The sequence below is a fragment of the Mastigoproctus giganteus genome, chromosome 6 (assembly GCF_048544385.1).
Source record: "Mastigoproctus giganteus isolate SK-2022 chromosome 6, ASM4854438v1, whole genome shotgun sequence".
Classification (NCBI taxonomy): Eukaryota; Metazoa; Arthropoda; class Arachnida; order Uropygi; family Thelyphonidae; genus Mastigoproctus; species Mastigoproctus giganteus.
This window is the reverse complement of record NC_143580.1, coordinates 116,890,927-116,908,793: the sequence shown is the minus strand read 5'-3', so window position 1 is coordinate 116,908,793 and position 17,867 is coordinate 116,890,927. Positions and strand designations below refer to the sequence as shown.

Below are 17,867 nucleotides of genomic sequence, written 5' to 3'. Positions count from 1 at the left end.
TTAGAACAACGAGGCGCTTTTCGGATGTTCAGCCCTAACCCATTCGTATGTTTTCTCAATACAAAACACTCATTAACCGAATGTTCCCTTCTACGGCATCTCCTCTCGATTGTGCACCGAGTTAGGAAGAGAAAGAACCTCGTGCTGACGCTGCTCCTTTATTGGTAATTTCGTCACGTCATGCAACTGAAATTGGAAGCTGTTAATGAAATAGGAAAACAGCCCGCTACGATAATAAATTTAACTGAATTCCCTAAACAAATTGAAACGCGTTATCTTGAACTCGTGTCACATAATGGCGAGATCGAGATCCAAATAAAGTTGTCAGGAAATTTCCAGGAACATTTCACGCATGAAATTCGAATGAGTTTATTTCGAAATTTTATGAACGTTGATCTGAGTAGAGTATAGATGCAGGGACCTTCTTCTCGCTGGAACTGCTCATATTTTAAGGAAGATACTTTATTTTAAGCAGTTAGCCGTTGTTGTTGGAGTTGGACTTATTGGCCAAGGGCTGCTAAAGCAGTTAGCCGTTCGTTGATGTGCTAATGTTCTTTGATATGACAATGGTTTTTTTTTTCTTGGAAGCCTTATTCCAAATGTTTTCTAATTTTTACCTTTGTATAAACAGAATTAATGCTAAATACCTTTTTGACATTATAAATGCATGACTTTATCAGGTACCTTTCGGTAGGAAAGGAAAAATTTACAAACTCTCGTGTGATTTGGTAACCAATATGAACCAGCATATCGACAAGTACATGGTCAACAAATAGATGGCGCTTATGTATGACAACAATTAGATCTGAAATGACTAGTGATAATATTGAGTGGTAGAAAGTGCTGATTGGTACCAGTTGACTCGAAGAGAATCACATGGTTGGTGGCGCCAGCTGATGCAGCTGGTGGCAATGGATGTATCACAGCGAATCAGAGGGAATTGAATATTCACAGTCGTGCTATTCACACGCCAACTTGCTATCGAAACTAGACAGTGCAATAGCAAATGCCTGCAAGGCACACATGGGATAACTGTAGTCCATTGTGAAAACGTCCGTTGACACTCGTCCGAACTGCATAATGATGTAGTCAACTGCAAAGGAACAGAAAAAAGAGGATTACACACAGAGATCGTGGAAGAGATGATCTGCCATTTATTTATTCATAAAATAAATTATGTACAGTTAGCAAAATAGAATTCCCATTAGAAAATTGCAGAGCGTGAGAGAGATTTACTTGCACAAGAAACTAAATGACTCGCTAGAAATCTTACATTTGACTTCGAAAGAAGGGGAAACTTACCATCATTGTCATGGACTATCTGAAAGTTCTTTACGGATGCTTGGGTGACTCTACCATTAAAGTTTAACACGTAAGACTGACTTTCTGTAAGAAATAATGATCGCTTTTTTAATTAATACGAATGGACGGGGGAAATCAGCTTTAAAAAAACCCAAATTCTCTTTATTATGAAAACTTTAGACTTTCTTCCTTCATACTTAATGTAAAGTTATTATGAAAATGAATTTTATTACGTAGTCAAGAGATAATCACACTACAGACTTTGGTGATTCACTTTCTTATATACATTTAGTTCTTTCATTCATTCATAACACTAAAGTTGCACAGTTCTTTACCATTTAAGAAATTTAGATCTCATCAGTGAGAGACACATTTTCTTGAACATTTAAAACCTGTATATCAGTAGCGTATGACAATTATAACTGGAATTCCATATTGGACATTGAGGTGGGTGAATACAAGGGCTAACTCTTGATTATCATTTCAGATCTGCTTAAAAATTGTTCTCCCTTCACCATCCTATGTCCAACTTTGAACTCAAAATGTCGTAGCTGAGAGTGACTACACACAGTCCCAGCTTTCAATCTTTTTTGACAATATTGGGGTTATGATACTGCCAACAAGATCAAGAGACAAATTAGACAGATGGGCTGAGAAGTGGAAATTGAAGATGATATTGACAAATGCAAGGCACTTCAAATGGGGAGTAGCAATCAGATTAACGTACCAACTGTGTGGTATCACACTCAGGGCAGTGGAGAATGAAAAAGACGTGGGGGGATTGTGCATTTAGATATGAAGTTCTCTGAGCATTGCAGACAAGTTGCCAGGACAGCTCATGGGTTTTTCAGTGATATACAGGGACAGGGAGACGATTATCCCTTTGTATAAGGCAGTGGTTGGGTCACATCTTGATTACTGCATACAGGGTCTGGAAGCCTAATTTTAAGGAGGATGTGGATCTGTTGGAACCGTTGCAGAGAAGAGAAACAAGACTGGTGAGGGAAAGAAAAAAGGTGCGCCTACCAGGAGCACCCTTTTTGCTTCCTTCCCTCTTCAGACACATTGCAGTGTGTAAGACTAGGTATCTATGAGGAGATCTGATTGAGGTGTTTAAGGCGTTTAATGGATTGAGTAAGCTCTGAGCTGATGGAATATTTCCTCGTGCTCAGACTATACACATGAGGGGGCATAAATTCAAACTGAGGAAGGACGGTTGCAAGTCTTTGAGGAAATTCGCCTTCAGTCAAAGGGTGATTGATTGTTGAAACAAACTCCCATCTTGTGTTGGGAAGGGTTCAATACTGAAAGGCTTCGTATTTTTGAGCCTGCGTGTGTATATATAAGTTGTATATCCCATAAAAAGGACTAGAAACGAAATATTCCGAAGTCATTTAGGGGAACTAAGAAGCATAAATATTAGTGTTATTGCCATTTCATGTAAAAAACCGTTTTATAGTTGATTTTGAGTTGTGCGGAAACACAGTTTCCGCACATGTAAAACAATGGATGTGAATAACTTACAACATCACACACCTTTGTAATTAATTGATAGATTTCCAGTTATTCACGTACACTGTCACATCTTTCAGGTTAATCACGTACATATTATTCCAAGAATAAAATATTAATTTTATTTATTGTATAAATTTATTGTATTATAAATAATATAAATTACCATTATTTATAAAATAAATATAAATTATCCAAAAAAGGCAATTTATAAAACTTTTATAAACTCTCTATTTTAACACTAGATTACATTAAGATTGCAGATATTGTGTTAAATGAAATATTTAAATAAATTTTATGTTTAGATTTTATATTTCTTTATGTATATTATTCACTCTTCATTGTAACACAGTACATTCAACATTTAGAGTTTTGTGAGTGTAGGTCAGCTACCTACCTCGTACCTCACCATCTGTGGTTTAACGTGGTCTGCAGTTAAACTATGAAACTGGTTTTTATTTTCTTGGTCAAATTTTTCCAACATGTACTTTTTGGGGTTTTGGGCGGACACTGTCCTTCACCCCTTTGGATCGGTCTCGTAAAGAAAAGATAAATACGTGGTACATTCAAAAGTTCCCCAAAGATTATTGAGTGAACAATAGAGGCGCTTACTAACCTAATCATTTTCAAAATACCTTTCTTATGCTACACACACACACACGTTTGCTCTATCGGTCTTCCCAAGCTTTCAAACATTCTTTAACACCGTGTTTTTTTAGCGCACGAAGGGCCGCTTCACCGTTTTCTTTGATGTCGTCCACTGTCACAAAACGATGACCACGAACCCCTATTTTCAGTTAAGGGAACAGCCAGAAGTCATACAATGCAAGGTCGGAGGAGCAGGGAGGCTGCTGCATGACTGATTTTTTTCGGAGAACAGAACTGCCATCGTTCTGTGACTGGGTGCATTATCAGGATGCAGGATCCAACCAGCCTTCCATTTTTTTAAGTCGTCTTCGTCTCACATTCTCACGAAAACGTGTCAAAGCCTCGACGTAGTAAGCAGCAGTAATGCTTCACCCTTTAGAAACAAATTGGTGGTGCACTTTGCCCTCATCGTCGAAAAAAAAAAAAAAAGAACACGTAATTTTGACGTTGAATTTTGTAGCACGAGACTTCTTGCGTGGCGGGGACATTTTTGTATGCCCGTCGGATGATTCCACCTTTGTCTTGGAGCCGTAGACGAGCACCCACTTCTCATCATCCCCAGTTACCACTTTTCTTAGAAAGCTTGGATCCTGTCTAGATTTTTCGAATAATTCACTTGCGATGGCTTTCCTGCAGTCCATTTGATCATCCAACAGCAAGCGTGGAACAAACTTTGCACATACGTGACGCATCCCTAAATCTTTCGTCGGCATTGCATATACTGAGCTTACAGAGAGTCAAGTCCAACTTTATGGGCAACGTCAACAACAGTCATTCGCCTATCATTTTACCTACCAAAAAACCTCAGGGCCGTCGTGCAAACTACTTAAATACCAACATGCGATTCCGGGAACTTTGTGAATGTATTATATATCCGGGAATACGAAATTTTATTCCCCTTCTGGACATAATATTTGGAATAAATCACTTTCTAAGCTAAACTAAATTTGAGTTTACACTACTGAACTTTCCAATTAATAGTTATCACTGCTGAGTCAGTTTCTATCTTTCGTTGCTTCAGGTTGTCAAGCCGCCACCAGAGCCTCTTTGATATTTCACTTTTCTATGAAGATCATCTATTTCTCCCACATCCCACGACTCCATAAATATGGATTTTGCATTATTTCACTCTCCAGCCGTCGCAGCTCCCTCCTTTGAAAATTGTAGCTGATCTTTATGATAAAATACCAGTGAGCACGTGAAAAAAATGGCAAGAATTTGAGATTGGATGAAAAGCAACCGAAAGGCTTCACGCCTTTCGGTTGCTTTTAATCCTTGAAAACCACATCAAGGTGCGCGGAAGCGCAACTAAGTTCTTAACAAGCTGCCCACAGCTTTTCCTCAAACCAACAAAATTCCAATTTTTACACCAGACGATTACATTCTTGGATTTCTGAAAGACTGGACTCTTGAGACAAAATAAACCAAATTTCACTTTCTCTAGGATGGACCACTGTCCTTCTGTAGAGCCTCAAACATGATAGTTTTTGCTGTCCGACGGACTCCCTCACTCATCAGTATTCTAACATATTCCTGATTAAGTTAGACTTGAAATTGGTGCAGTTATAAAAGTCTTTCCTGGTAATGGGGAAAATGATTAAACTATGGCAAGTTATCTACGAGTTTCGTGCCTTAAAATAACAACAAGAGAGATAGTTTAGGAAAAGAAATGGTATCAAACTAATTGTAAAACCGAGACTTGTAAAAAATGAGACAAATTGTCACAAACCTTCATTCCAAACGGGGGTCTTGTTGTGAAACTCGAGGATGTTTTTCATGTTCTTGTTCCTCCACCTTTCTAAGAGGGTGTCCTGGTCCTGCAATCAGCAAAAACAGAATTATTCCGGAAAAGTAATGTGAAATATATAATTTTCTTGGAGTGTAAATTGAGATTAGAATGAATGGAGTAGATAGACTCATATTGCTATGAAAGGTCCTATTTTACATATAAATGGCACCATTAAAGAACCCTTTTTTCCCATTAAAACTAATCAATTCTTAACTTTTTAGGTTTCACTGAGAAATTTTTATTTTACATCTCTGAAAGTTTATGCATAAAGAATTGTTATATCGCAGTAGCTGCTGTTAAAATATCTATCTGAGTCTTCCTTGGAATATACGTATAAACTGCCTGATATTTGTAAAAGACTGCCTGACGGACAAATTACTGTTCTCTCTTACTTATTAGGAAAAATTCTATGGAACGTTCTAGAACTTTAATACACAAGGTTCTGTAAGGTCTGTTTCCTTCAAATTTCTTTAAAATACAGTTTCTAGAACGTTGAAAAGCCTTTCAGTGACACACTAACCTAATAGTACTGATCAACCTATTTTCGAGTTAATTGTTCCAGCTTCTCTCAACCGCACACAAAAGAGGACATTTTAACACATAATTGCTACACTTGCTGAGTTGGGACATAACTGCAATGCATTCTAAGAAAAAGAGAATCAATTGTAACAGTTAGTTGAGTCACGTTATACGAAGAGAATAATGTCAGTTACGCCAGGTTTTGTTTGGCTGTAATTAAAGAAAAAATTCCAGCGGAACGAACTACTCATGAAAAATTCCAGCTATATGTGGACCAAACCTTACAAGCAATATAACCATGTTACTGTGCCAATTTTATTACAACCAGCAAGATCAGTGGATTGTTTTAGAGTAGAAATGACGAGTTTGTCGTCACAAGAAGGTTGGAGGCCACTGATCTCTTTGGTATAGAGTAACGGATCCGCGGAGGAGAATTGGGAAGAATCCGCTTGGTGAGAATGGGGGAAGTGCCTTCTCTAGCAACTTTGAGACATTAGTGATCAGTCCACAATGCGTCACAAGTATGGGAGCTCGACTTTTGCTAAAGGACTGAAAAGAAGGACGTTCCCTTAGGAGGGAAATGGCTGGAGCGGATGGAATTGACAATGAATAACAGAGAATTAATGATATAAGGGTTGAGACATTTTAGCAAGAATTATGGAACAAGTCGTAACCGGCAGTACTGGAGAAAAGAATGGAACTGAAGGCATCAATAAGTTGGTCCCTGGTGATTACCAAAGACATCAGCAGATCAACCTGCCATTCACGTAATGGGGAGATAAAGGGGGGGGGAGTGCAAATTGCTCTTGTAGTCAACTGGTTATCAGAGGCACAGCCAGTGCAATATCGCTGGTCCCAAGGGCAGTTTACGGGACTGGTGAGGCTGCATAACTGTATTCCTGGATATTAAGAAAATTTTGGCTATTTGTTTGATGTTTTAGGTCTGACTATCTTGGTTGTTAAATTTGAAATATGGCAGATGTGGGCGAACAAGGATTAGCTCCTGATCAGAATGAAAGTTAGAATCTAGTGGGTGGTTAGCAGTTCAAGGCATGTAGACAATGACGAAGTTCAGTTAGTTTTTCACCTTTCTGAGAGATTATCGAACAGCTGAAGACCACTGCTTGCTACTGGTAAGAAGTTCTCTTGAGGATCGTCATGTGGGTGAGCAAATGAAATACCCGCAGACGTGATGCGATGCTAATGGGGTAGGTGACTGAGGATCCCATTAGTGGCTTTTAAAATTATGTCGTAGGTCTAAATCGGTAGAACACAAATTATAGTGATATCAGCTGGCGAACAGTTGCGTCTTAGAGAGAGATAGAGACACTAATTAGTGTTCTAACCAGATTTCAGTAGTGCAAAGTACATCATCATCAACTGCAAGAAGGATCTGATTAAGAATATCAAGATCGTTTCGTAACTCCTGATATTCTAGCACATTACTGTGAAGGTTGTTCTGATCATAAACCAATCCCCAATATCTGTTGGGGGAGGGGGCTTACGATCAGAACTCATGAAAAGCCAACCGTTTACAACACGGTCGAATCAAGAGACAGACACTCTTTTGGTATGGAGAGGAAGCATGGGGAAGGTTCAATGGCGTGGATCATTTTGTTTAGCAGAACAGTCGAACCAGCTCACACAGGACAGAAGGAAGTTTGACTGGCCTGACATTCTATCTTGAACGACGAGTACACTCTTGCTGTGGATATTGCGAGATGATCTTCCTTTAATGAAGATGCAATTTTATAAATAGAAGTAGGGATGACTAGCCCCACATGGCGCCCAAGATCCCCGTTGAGAAGAGGATGTGGATCTCATGGTCAACGTGGAAAGTAGGCTAGCAAGTAACAGCTATTATTGTTCTCTTCATTTGTCTTGAGACTTTCTGGAATCTTGTTGACATTAACATCACAATGTTAATTTCAAAAATATTTTGTTAAAATTACCAGTATTGTTTTTGTATGATCAGTTGTTACTTACATTAAATCATTTTTAAGGTACAAATGACTGCTAATTGAAATTCTTAGTAGAAAAGCGAAGCAGTTTTCCTCTTACAACATTTCTGTGATATTATTACTGCTCGTTGAACAATCAACTGGTACAATTTTACTCGACTTGAACCTTAACCAATTTCCTTTTTGCACAGATTCTTGCGCAACATTTTAAAGATCAAAACGCTACCAGAAGCTGCAGATGTCAGGCGGTGTCGTATTTCTTGAGATTCTTAATTAGAAGATGTCACTACTCATATTTCCATGTCATTGTGAAGTCTTTAAATGACGTCAAGCTATTTGATGATTCTAATAAAGAAAGGAAACCTAATAAGGATGGAGAAAGACATTTTCCAAATAATTAGTGCAGCGACAACGGAGGGTTACACTAATTATAGAAGCCAACCTGAAGAACGAACAAAAGAGACAGCGCAGTACTTCAGCGACACGCAGGCACGGCATTCTTTTGGAAGAAGATGAATCGACCTTGATATTGTGTTCTTACAAAGGCTGGGGTTGAGAGAGATAAATAATTAGAGATCGGACAAAAACCACATACCTGCATCGGCATTTATTAACGGTTGGGAGAAGCGACTGCAAAATTCCACCACTAATTACCAGTGGGAGAAAAGTCAATAGTGACACGTGCCAACAGATTTCTATTCATCACTTGAAGCGCCATCTACAAATCAGAAGGTTGTCGAGGTGATAACCACAACAGAACTCCTCCACGTCCATAAGAGCCAAGCACGTAGCTTCTATTGACATCATCAGAGGACATGTCAACAACCCGATAAATTTTTTTTAGCTATCTGGTATTCCATTAACACCAAAAGACATCAGCAAATCACTAAGGATTTTTTAGGTAGTTGATAGTTGATGGAAGATTTGATTCGACTTATATGATTGAAGATTTGATTTGATTTATGTCCATTTATCACGCTTTCCAACCAATGCATTGCATTTGTTGGAAAGCGTATCAACGGAGTCCAACACGCTGTTAGCTCGTGGTTTTAAAGTGGCCAGGAGGTGTACTTATAAAATTGTTGGTGGATTTCATTATGAACCGTACACAAAGATATTGAATAGCTGTAAATTGTAAGGAAAGGTAGTTTGGGTAGAAAACCGGTACTTACAGACGCTGGCTTGATATCAACTCTTTTGTGATCTTCTGCCATTGCTGGGACGATGACGGTCATTTTCCGCGGACCTTTGAACCCCAAAACGTTTGTTTCCTGAGAAAAGAGAAAAAAATGAAATTATTCTAAAGGCCCATTCACACACATAAAATTGCTGGAGTAGCAATTCAACTTGTATGAATAAACTGACAAATACCTCTATTTATCAGTTCTCTTTGGAGCTCTTCATTAATGAATCAACCGCACTCAATTACGCATTATTTAATCTTATTGTTAAAAATCCCATTCCATAGTTCCCCAGTGTCACTTTCGTTATTTCTGTTTAAAGGAACCCGCTCTCTGCTAAGTGGGAGGGGTGCGGACATATTCTTGGCGCTTGCTCTCTTTCTTAAAAGAGGTGAAAATTGCAAATCTTTCCATCACTGGATGCATCTCTACTACTCAGTGTCCTTTAAGACATTACCAGCTGAATTCTTACTGTAAATGTCTAAAAGGATCTGTAGAAGAGATTCATCAATGACAAGTCACGTGAGTATTTCTGAAGGGGTAAGAATATTAAGTGAACATTAATTTGTAGGGTTCGCCAGTTGTTCGTCCAGTGAAGTTTGTGTTCTCTGATTATACATTAATCAACATCACTACAATCTGAATGGTTATAGTGAAGTTGGTCAGATTTCTCAATGGAAAGACAATTCTAAAGAATTTCATTCTGAAATGTGTGCTAATAAATATACGTTTTGAATACATTGGCTTAATATCCGGACACCTGCCTTTTAGAAACTGTCCCAGCGTTACTTTGGCGCTGAAGAATTATTAACTTCGTTTAAATCTCGAAGATTCATTTCTGTATGGGATTCGAAGGGTAATTCTAAGATAATTGTTTCCATGGGATGGTTCATTCCTTTTGATAAATTTATTCGAACAGGAAGCAACTTAACATTGACAATTGAATTAAATCCTCAGCATCGCTCTATGAAATCTTCTTCGATGTGTTTTTGTTTTTCGAAATTTCAATTTTTGTAAGTTCAAATCCAAAGACAATTTGTTTCTTCACTCTTTCCATCTCTCAACTCTTAATGAGACGAGATTTGGATAAACGTTTGTGACAGGGCGGTATTTCGTTATATCCACACATTTTGGGAAAAGCTGGAGAGTGGTATACAGTGTCCAAGTATACGATAACGCGGTATTGCAATCGGAACAAATGACGTGTCCATTTGTTGAGAACTGTGCCGGTTTAAGTGGAATGTGTGTTAAAAATAGCAAAATATGCCAAATAGAACAAATATAGCAATTCTTAAGAGTTCCTACAAGGTGATTACTTACGTATACGACGGCAGATATCTCGCATCTCGTGTAGGACGTTTCGGACAGAATGCTAGCCTTCTTTGGATTCCCTCCAGAATCATATAAAGTGAACGTGGTGCCTAGTAAGTTTGACCTGAAATAAGAAAGGGGTTAGGGTCAATTAACTTCCCCGTTTAGTTGGCAATGACATTGAGTTTGTGTGCAGAGAGAGAGAGAGAGAGAGAAGGAGAAGGAAGGAAGGAATCTTACCTTAGTTTCCCAACGAAGGAATCTCCATTCCTCGAGAGATCCGTTGGGTCCACCGAGATGAGATAGTTTGAAGTAGCACTCCGTTTTCGTTTTCGGGCAGCGAGTAAAAATATCTGTAACAGGAGGCTCAACATTAATTGTATTATCAATGAACTGCGACAATATTAAACTTCTCCACTTTCAGTAAGTTATCTACGATGGCTTCTCGGCCTTTTGGCAAAGATCAAAGTGTAGTAAGTTACCTACAGATGGTTTACGGAAGTAGATAATCCTAATTAATTAGTGGGATTATCCACTTAGAGGTTTCGGATGTCAGCAGTCACTAGCCAAAGAGCTTACTTCAGAGAGTGATGATATTCCTCAAGTCCAGGGTATTGATTTGTTTATGACGTGATGTTAATTGAGTCATCACAAAGACAAACTCATTCCTTGCTGAAGCAGTTGGGGTTGTTCGATTACTGAAGGTTACCTTGCCTTTTCTAGGGAAAAAATGGTGAGTTGTAGAGTTCTTAAAAAATGGTGCCCACTTTGAAATGCCCAAACATATTAAAGCAAAATTAAATGCATTATTATTTATTAAATATTTTATGAGACCAGCATTTAACTTTAAATGCTATTTCATTATTATTTTCTCCATACGTCATATACACTACCTTCGCAAAATTATTGGGCATCTCTGTTTTCATAGTTCATTGGATATACAAGGCCTTCCCGGATAAACAAATGGCTCAGACCGATCTGTAAAGAAGGCGCATGAAGCCACAGATTAGATGTGCTCGTCATTACAGGTAGAACCGAACGAACTTCCAGAGGGATGTTATTGTCTGATGGCATGTTGCTGTCTAGTCGATTGGTGCAGTTTCTGACATCCTACAAGGTCTAAATTCGACGGTTGGTGATGTTATTGTAAAATGCAAAGCTGGTGGTACCGTCAAGCTTTTCAAAAAATTGTAAGCAATCAGCAAATTCACCTCAACAACACATAATACTTACACCGAGAGAGTATTAGTTACAGAAATTGTTCATTTAGCGATTAATTATTATTTCTACTACTAATAGTATCCTTTATTAGTAGTGTCAAATGCAAAAAGGCAAGCTTATATAGCATCAGCCAAGAACAAAAAATGAACTTTCCATTTCACCTATCTACCTCTCCAATAATTTGTCTATTTCTACCTTAAAGTTATTCAAGCTATCCACTTCCACATCAACAGATGGAAGTTTGTTACGTTCCAGCAATCAACCACTCGCTGGATAAAAGAACATTTGAGCACATCTATTCCGGACCCATCCTTCCTCAATTTGAATTTATGCTCCATCATATGTGTAGTCTGAGCAAAAGGAAGAATGCCATCAGCATTGCAATTTGCCGAACTGAAGCCTTTCTCGTCAAGAGCACCCCTCTTTTCTCTCACCAATCTCGTTGCCCTCCTCTGAACCCGTTCCAAGAGCTCTAGATCGTTCCTAAAATGAGGCCTCTATACTTGTATGTAGTATTAAAGATGTGGCCTGGCCACATCTCGTAACTGGACAGATCCCACCCACCCCAGGTATCTTTCAGCTTTAACAATTTCTCTTCCACTTTCCTCTCAATTATTACAAAATCATTTAGCTCCCCATTACTGTTTGATAAACTTCTGGTATCCACTTTACTGAAGAATTCCTCACGTGTTAATGTAAATACAAAATATTTATTCAGTTTGTCAGCAACCTGAGCAAGATAATCAACAGTCGAACCATCGATATGAAGTGGACCAATCTGATTCATCCCTTTTATTCTGGAGTTTACTTAAGTAAAGAAGTCTTTTCTGTTTATCTTTGCATCCTTCGCCAAATGGCGCACTATGGCCATAGTTGCCGATGCGCCTAATAAATCCCGAAACAAACAAACCTTCGCCAAAGATTTATCGTAATCTGCCTTAGCTTGCTTATCCTTCTTGGTGACTTGGCATCCAGTTGGCACGATATTATTTCACAACCCTGCATAGCATGTTGGTTGAAGCCTATAAAAGTAACAATATTATTTTCAAAAATTTTCCAATAATGGGTTGATTTCCTTTTCCCCTTTCTAGTAAAGAGAGCATGGACTGGTACTTCTATCCCCCAAAGGTTCTTGGGTATCAGTTTGGCAAGAGTAGTAATGATATTTTATTTTCAGTTTCAGCTTTTCTTTCCGCAGCCATTTTTTTCTCATTTTTTCCTCCTTCATATTTGTTTTAGGACAGTCAGGGGAAATGCCATTTGGTTATTGGACCAATCTCATTCTAAGTGAGGGCACAGGCATACATGAAACACCCCAGCAGCGTTGCTGTTTTCAGGATACTCATATCGGCCCGTATGGCACTCGCTACCATGCCATGTTCAAAGTAAAATAAATACATTCTCACGCTAAATTGAATACATATGTTGTTCCTACGTACATGCCCATTTGTTTTTATATTCCACATGATAAACACCCGATTCTATTATTGAAGGAACGTTCCAACGAAAGGGTTGGTGTACCTAATTTACTGACGACTCAGTGTACATTTCTCAGTCACTTGAGAAAACCAAATTCAAAACTTTTACTCAGTCGTTGACGATACTGAGTAACAATCAGCATCAGAATGGAAAGTGTTCCGGTATAAAGAGAGAAAAATAAAGTGTTGCCTTTCATAGAAATAAAATATTAAAACAAATAATAAGATAAATAGTCAAAATAAAGAATGAAGTGTTACTCCTGGCAGAACTCGAGATGTAGCCAAAGCAAAAATAAAATAAGAAAAGTGTATCATAAATAGGCTTCTTTCTTAAAAGGTATACAACGGTAGTTTCAAACTGGCCTTGACATTTTGTACAAATAAATGGCAGTTGACAGCGCATCAAAATATAACCACAAAAAAAGGCAGTTTTGGAAAACTGGTAGAATGGCTTCGAACATGTTAAGCGTGAATTAGAACATTAAATCTGTCACACACGCGAGGATCATTCACGCGGTCCAGCCAATAACAGTCCGCGTGTGAATTAGGGTGTGACGTCAGATATGGTGTAATTAGGATGTAGTTAAGTGATACAAGGAAGTAGTAGTAGTACAAATTGCCCACAGTGGGAGTTAAATTTGGTCTGCGAATTTTAATAAAGGCTTCTAATACGAAATTCCAGTTGCGTTGGGGTTGTTTTAGAGTTCCCGTCATATATTAATGTAAGGAAGTAAATGTAGTTCATTTTTATCCTTCAAAAATATCTTAAAAGACACAAAACCTACTTTACTTTAACAGGTATACATGAAACGATAAAAAGGGCCACGGGAGGATTTGGAAAATAAATAAAAAGAGGGCGTACGTGACGTTGATATTAAAATACAATCGGTGAACGTAATATTTTTTTGTTTTGGAGCAGCGCCAGTTATACCTTGCTGAAAGAGTAGAATCAGTTATAAATAAATAATATATAAAACACGTGACTAATAGAATTTATTCAGCAAATTCAGTGTAGCCCTGAGCCATAAGAAAAACATAATAATACAGAAACTTTAGCTAAAAGCCAATCGCTACATCAAGCAGCACATATGGTACGTTTTAATTTAATCTGGATTCTTAAAAGGATGAACTGAAGGATTATTATAAAAATGCCTTACTTTCTTCTTGTCTCCTCTTTCAAGATGCAAGAAGTATGTTGGAAACAGTCCCCTGTCCACCCCTTTCTTGTCTCTTGTAATTCTGCAGTGTACCGTGAGTCCCTGAGGGCAAGGCTCCATCACGAAAGAGGTCAAGTTTTCGAGCAGTAGTTCCAGTTTCCCAAGTTCATAGCAATGACCTTCCTCTTTCTTGTGGGTGACGTGATCTGTGTGGGCCTGCTCAGAACCAGAAATGCCATTAGAAACTTAAACTGGATCTTAATAAACAATAATGACGCAATATTAAAAAAACACAAACATTACAAGCTACTGTTGACCGTTTATGGTTAATCGAATAATTTGCAAATGTTAATCATTTTCTGTGTTCAGTTTGTTACTTATATTAAACATTACTGCGTTTATTTACTGACAAAAGCGAAAAAAAGTTATTATCGCCTTATATACAAAACCTCGATTTAAAATTTAAAGTAAAAAGGCTTCGCTTCTGTCATAAAAACTTGAGAGAGCAAATGGAAACTGTTTGTCGTGCGTACCTCTAGAGAATTTTCGTTTTCTGATGTTTTCTTTGTCGATCTCCTTTCTGTTGTTTCTGTAGGTTGACTTCCGGAGGCGTTTACTGTAATCATGCTCGTTCCAGCTGTGGTTAAAGCGACGGTAGGGCTCTCCTGGTCTCCTTGCCTATACTTCACCTGTGCTGGTAGGTTTAATTTGTGTAGTTTATGTTCTAGTTCTGAAAAAAAGAAAGGTTACAGGGATCAGGGTACAAAATAATATTTGATTGTTTTTAATTAATCGTGTTATAAATGCTTACTGCGAGTGCTTTTTGTTGGCTTTAAATTTGAAAATGCTCATTCTTTTTATACTAATCGGTTGATGTTCATTGAAGTTGTCAACTGTGTGTTCCAGTGGCATATACGACACTCTGACTTACTGTGTTTTGTCAAGAGCAAAGTCACCAGCCTCTTCGTGTTCAGATTGATAAAGCTTTCTGATTTCGTTTCAATAAAAAACACAATGCTAAGAGATTTGTAAAAGTTGTCACAGCCTGGATGAAAAATTGGAAGCGTGTAATTCAGTTTTTTTTTTTTGTTTCGATGAATTTGCAACAGAATCCAATATCTATGCAAAATAGGTGAAAGAAAGGAGGGATGGATAGTTAGGGCAATGTCTTTATCAAGAGACTGAAAAGCTCGAAATTTGAAATTCGAGTTTAGACATATTAATAACTGTTTGAACTATTGGAAATTTTAGAGTAAACAGAAGATTGAACTGGAATTTGATTCAGCTGGTCTGAATCATCGCTGAATGATGAAGGGTTAGACAAAATGTTAACGAGTGTGAAATAAAGGATTTCATCCCTCCTAGAGTGATTTCGATACGATCGTAGAAAGTTTTTTAGGATTTGAAATTTCTCTTCTGTCTAATTTTCAGCTTGCACAACATGCAAATAAACAAGTGGGCACAAACTCTTCTACGAACTTAATAATACCCTTCAAAACCGTATTAATTGGTGTTCCATAGCAACACGCGCACTATAGCCTGTGTAGTCAATGTACACTTCGTAACCCCCCCAAATCCCTTTCTTTCTTTCTCTAATGATTTCAATTACCCCCCCCCCCCCCCCCCAAGTGTATTAATTTATGGTTGTTATATCTCAGGTGAAAATGCTGTAAAACCTTACATGGTTGGCGCTTATCAGGAATTCTGAAGCCTGTGTAAGTCGTCCTAAGGAGACTGCTATTTGACGCTCGTGATTAACCGCACTCTCAATTCTCGCATCATCTGCAAATTATGACGTATCTATTTTATTTTATTTTATTTATTTTTATACAAAATATACTACGATGTGGTAACAAAGGAACTAAATGCTAAAAATAATTTTGATATCATATACTCGATTTCAGGAAAGTCGTGGGTACTGTTGCAGATGAAAGACTTCTGTAGAAATTGGGGAAGTGTGTCATTATGGTCAAATTACCACTATGGGTAATTTGCCCACAGTGGTTGTCAATGGACACTGTTCTTCGTGGACTGATGTTAGTTGTGGAGTCCCCCAGGGTTCGGTGTTGGGTCCATTTTATTTTCTACGTTTATCAAAGGTCCTGATATGCCTTTATCAGTACGCACTTCCTTGAGATTCGATGGACTGTCATGATCATGATCCTGGAACCATTCCATAGCGATTCGGGCTTTGTGCACCGACGCATTACCCTGCTGGAAGTAACCATCTGACAGGATAAATTGTCAACATGAACGGATGCACTTGGTCAGCAACGATGTTTAAGTACGATGTGGCATTCAGACGTGAATCTATGGATATCAATGGACCCAACGTGTGGCAAGTAAACATAACACTGCCCCTACCACCTTGCACAGTAGTGATCAGACATGACGGGTCCATGGATTCATGTTGTTTTCGTCAAATTCTGAGTCTTCCATCAACATGATGCACCACGAACTTTGACTCGTCCGACCAAGCAACTGTTTTCCAATCCTCAATAGTCCAGTGTTGGTGTTGCTGTGCCCACAGGAGTTCTGCTCTCTTGTTCTTCATTGACAACGAAGTTGCGCGATGTGGCCGTCGGCTGTTGTAGCCCATTCGCTACAAAGTGCGACTAGTGGTCCGTTGCGATATTTTGTTCTGCGCACCAAGTTTGTATTCTGAAATAATGTGCGATATTGTGGCCCGTCTGTTTGCTTACACAATTCTAGCCATCCTCCTCGGATCTCTCTCGTCAACATGCGATTTTCTTCCACAGAAATGCCGTTGAGAGGATGTTTTCTGTTCGTTGCCCCATTCTTGTTACACCCCTTGAAATTGTGGTGGGTGAAAAGTTCAGGAGAATTGCCGTTTCAGAGATTCTTTGTCCAGCACGTTTTGCACCTACTACCGTGCCACGTTCGAAGTCCATTAGATCACTCCTTTTCCCCATTCTTGCTACGGTTTGTACGCTTAACTCATACTAGAAAGGTTGTTCTGCTGCATTGATATCCACAACTGTGTTCATGTGACTTGCAATGTTGCGAGATAAACCATTTGTGTGCACAGCAGGGGTGTACCTAATAAAGTGGCAGCACAATATATATATACTACCCTACCATTAATATCCGGAGACCCCTCCATTGATGAGGAAACAGGTCCTATGCATGCAACACGTCATAGAACCTGCTATTAATATGCACACTGGGCTTCCAACAGACAATCAAAAGTGGGCATGCAAGATGACACATAGCATGTGTCATCTTGCAAGGGTTAGTGACGTCATATGCAAGTGGAAGAGAAATGGGACTGAATCTGCCAAAAAAAACGGACTGGTAAATCCCGAAAAGTAACAGAATTCGACAAGGGAATTCTGCGAAGAACTGTGTGCCTAATCGTAATTTGCTATTGTCTCAAGTCACACAGACCCTCTGTGATAGTATTGGGACTAATGTCAGCAGTACTACTATAAGAAGGGCATTCCATGATATGGGTTACAATGGTCGTGTAGCTGTTCACAAGCCATTGATCGCCTCAGAAACTGCTAGACGCCAATTAACATGGTGTTAGGAACGCGAATCCTGGACTGTAGAGCAGTGGAAAACAGTCCTATGGACAGACGAGTCGAGGTTCGCACTCTACCAGCCTGACGGTCGTTCCTGAGTGTGGCGAATGCCTGGGGAACAGTTCCTTCCTGATTGTATCTTCCCAACAATGAAGTTTGGTGGAGGCAGTGTCATGGTATGGGGCAGCTTTTCATAGTTTGGCTTGGACGCATTAGCCGTTATAGACAAAACCATGAATTCTG

The 17,867-nt window shown here is 38.7% G+C and overlaps 1 protein-coding gene across 2 annotated transcripts in view; it reads right to left on the bottom strand.

Moving 5' to 3' along the window:
• Window positions 1–728: 728 nt before the first annotated feature.
• LOC150084526 (protein king tubby 1-like) overlaps window positions 729–17,867 on the bottom strand; it is a 100,508-nt gene continuing 83,369 nt past the window's right edge. For both annotated transcript variants that reach the window (XM_090375286.1, XM_090375287.1), the window contains 8 exons: window positions 14,613–14,809; window positions 14,080–14,295; window positions 10,464–10,576; window positions 10,233–10,347; window positions 8,904–9,002; window positions 5,192–5,279; window positions 1,303–1,386; window positions 729–1,093 (listed from right to left, as the gene is read on the bottom strand). In XM_090375286.1, the coding sequence (XP_090231412.1) occupies window positions 960–1,093; window positions 1,303–1,386; window positions 5,192–5,279; window positions 8,904–9,002; window positions 10,233–10,347; window positions 10,464–10,576; window positions 14,080–14,295; window positions 14,613–14,809 (1,046 nt within the window). In that variant the 3' untranslated portion in view covers window positions 729–959. The remainder of the gene's footprint in view (window positions 1,094–1,302; window positions 1,387–5,191; window positions 5,280–8,903; window positions 9,003–10,232; window positions 10,348–10,463; window positions 10,577–14,079; window positions 14,296–14,612; window positions 14,810–17,867) is intronic.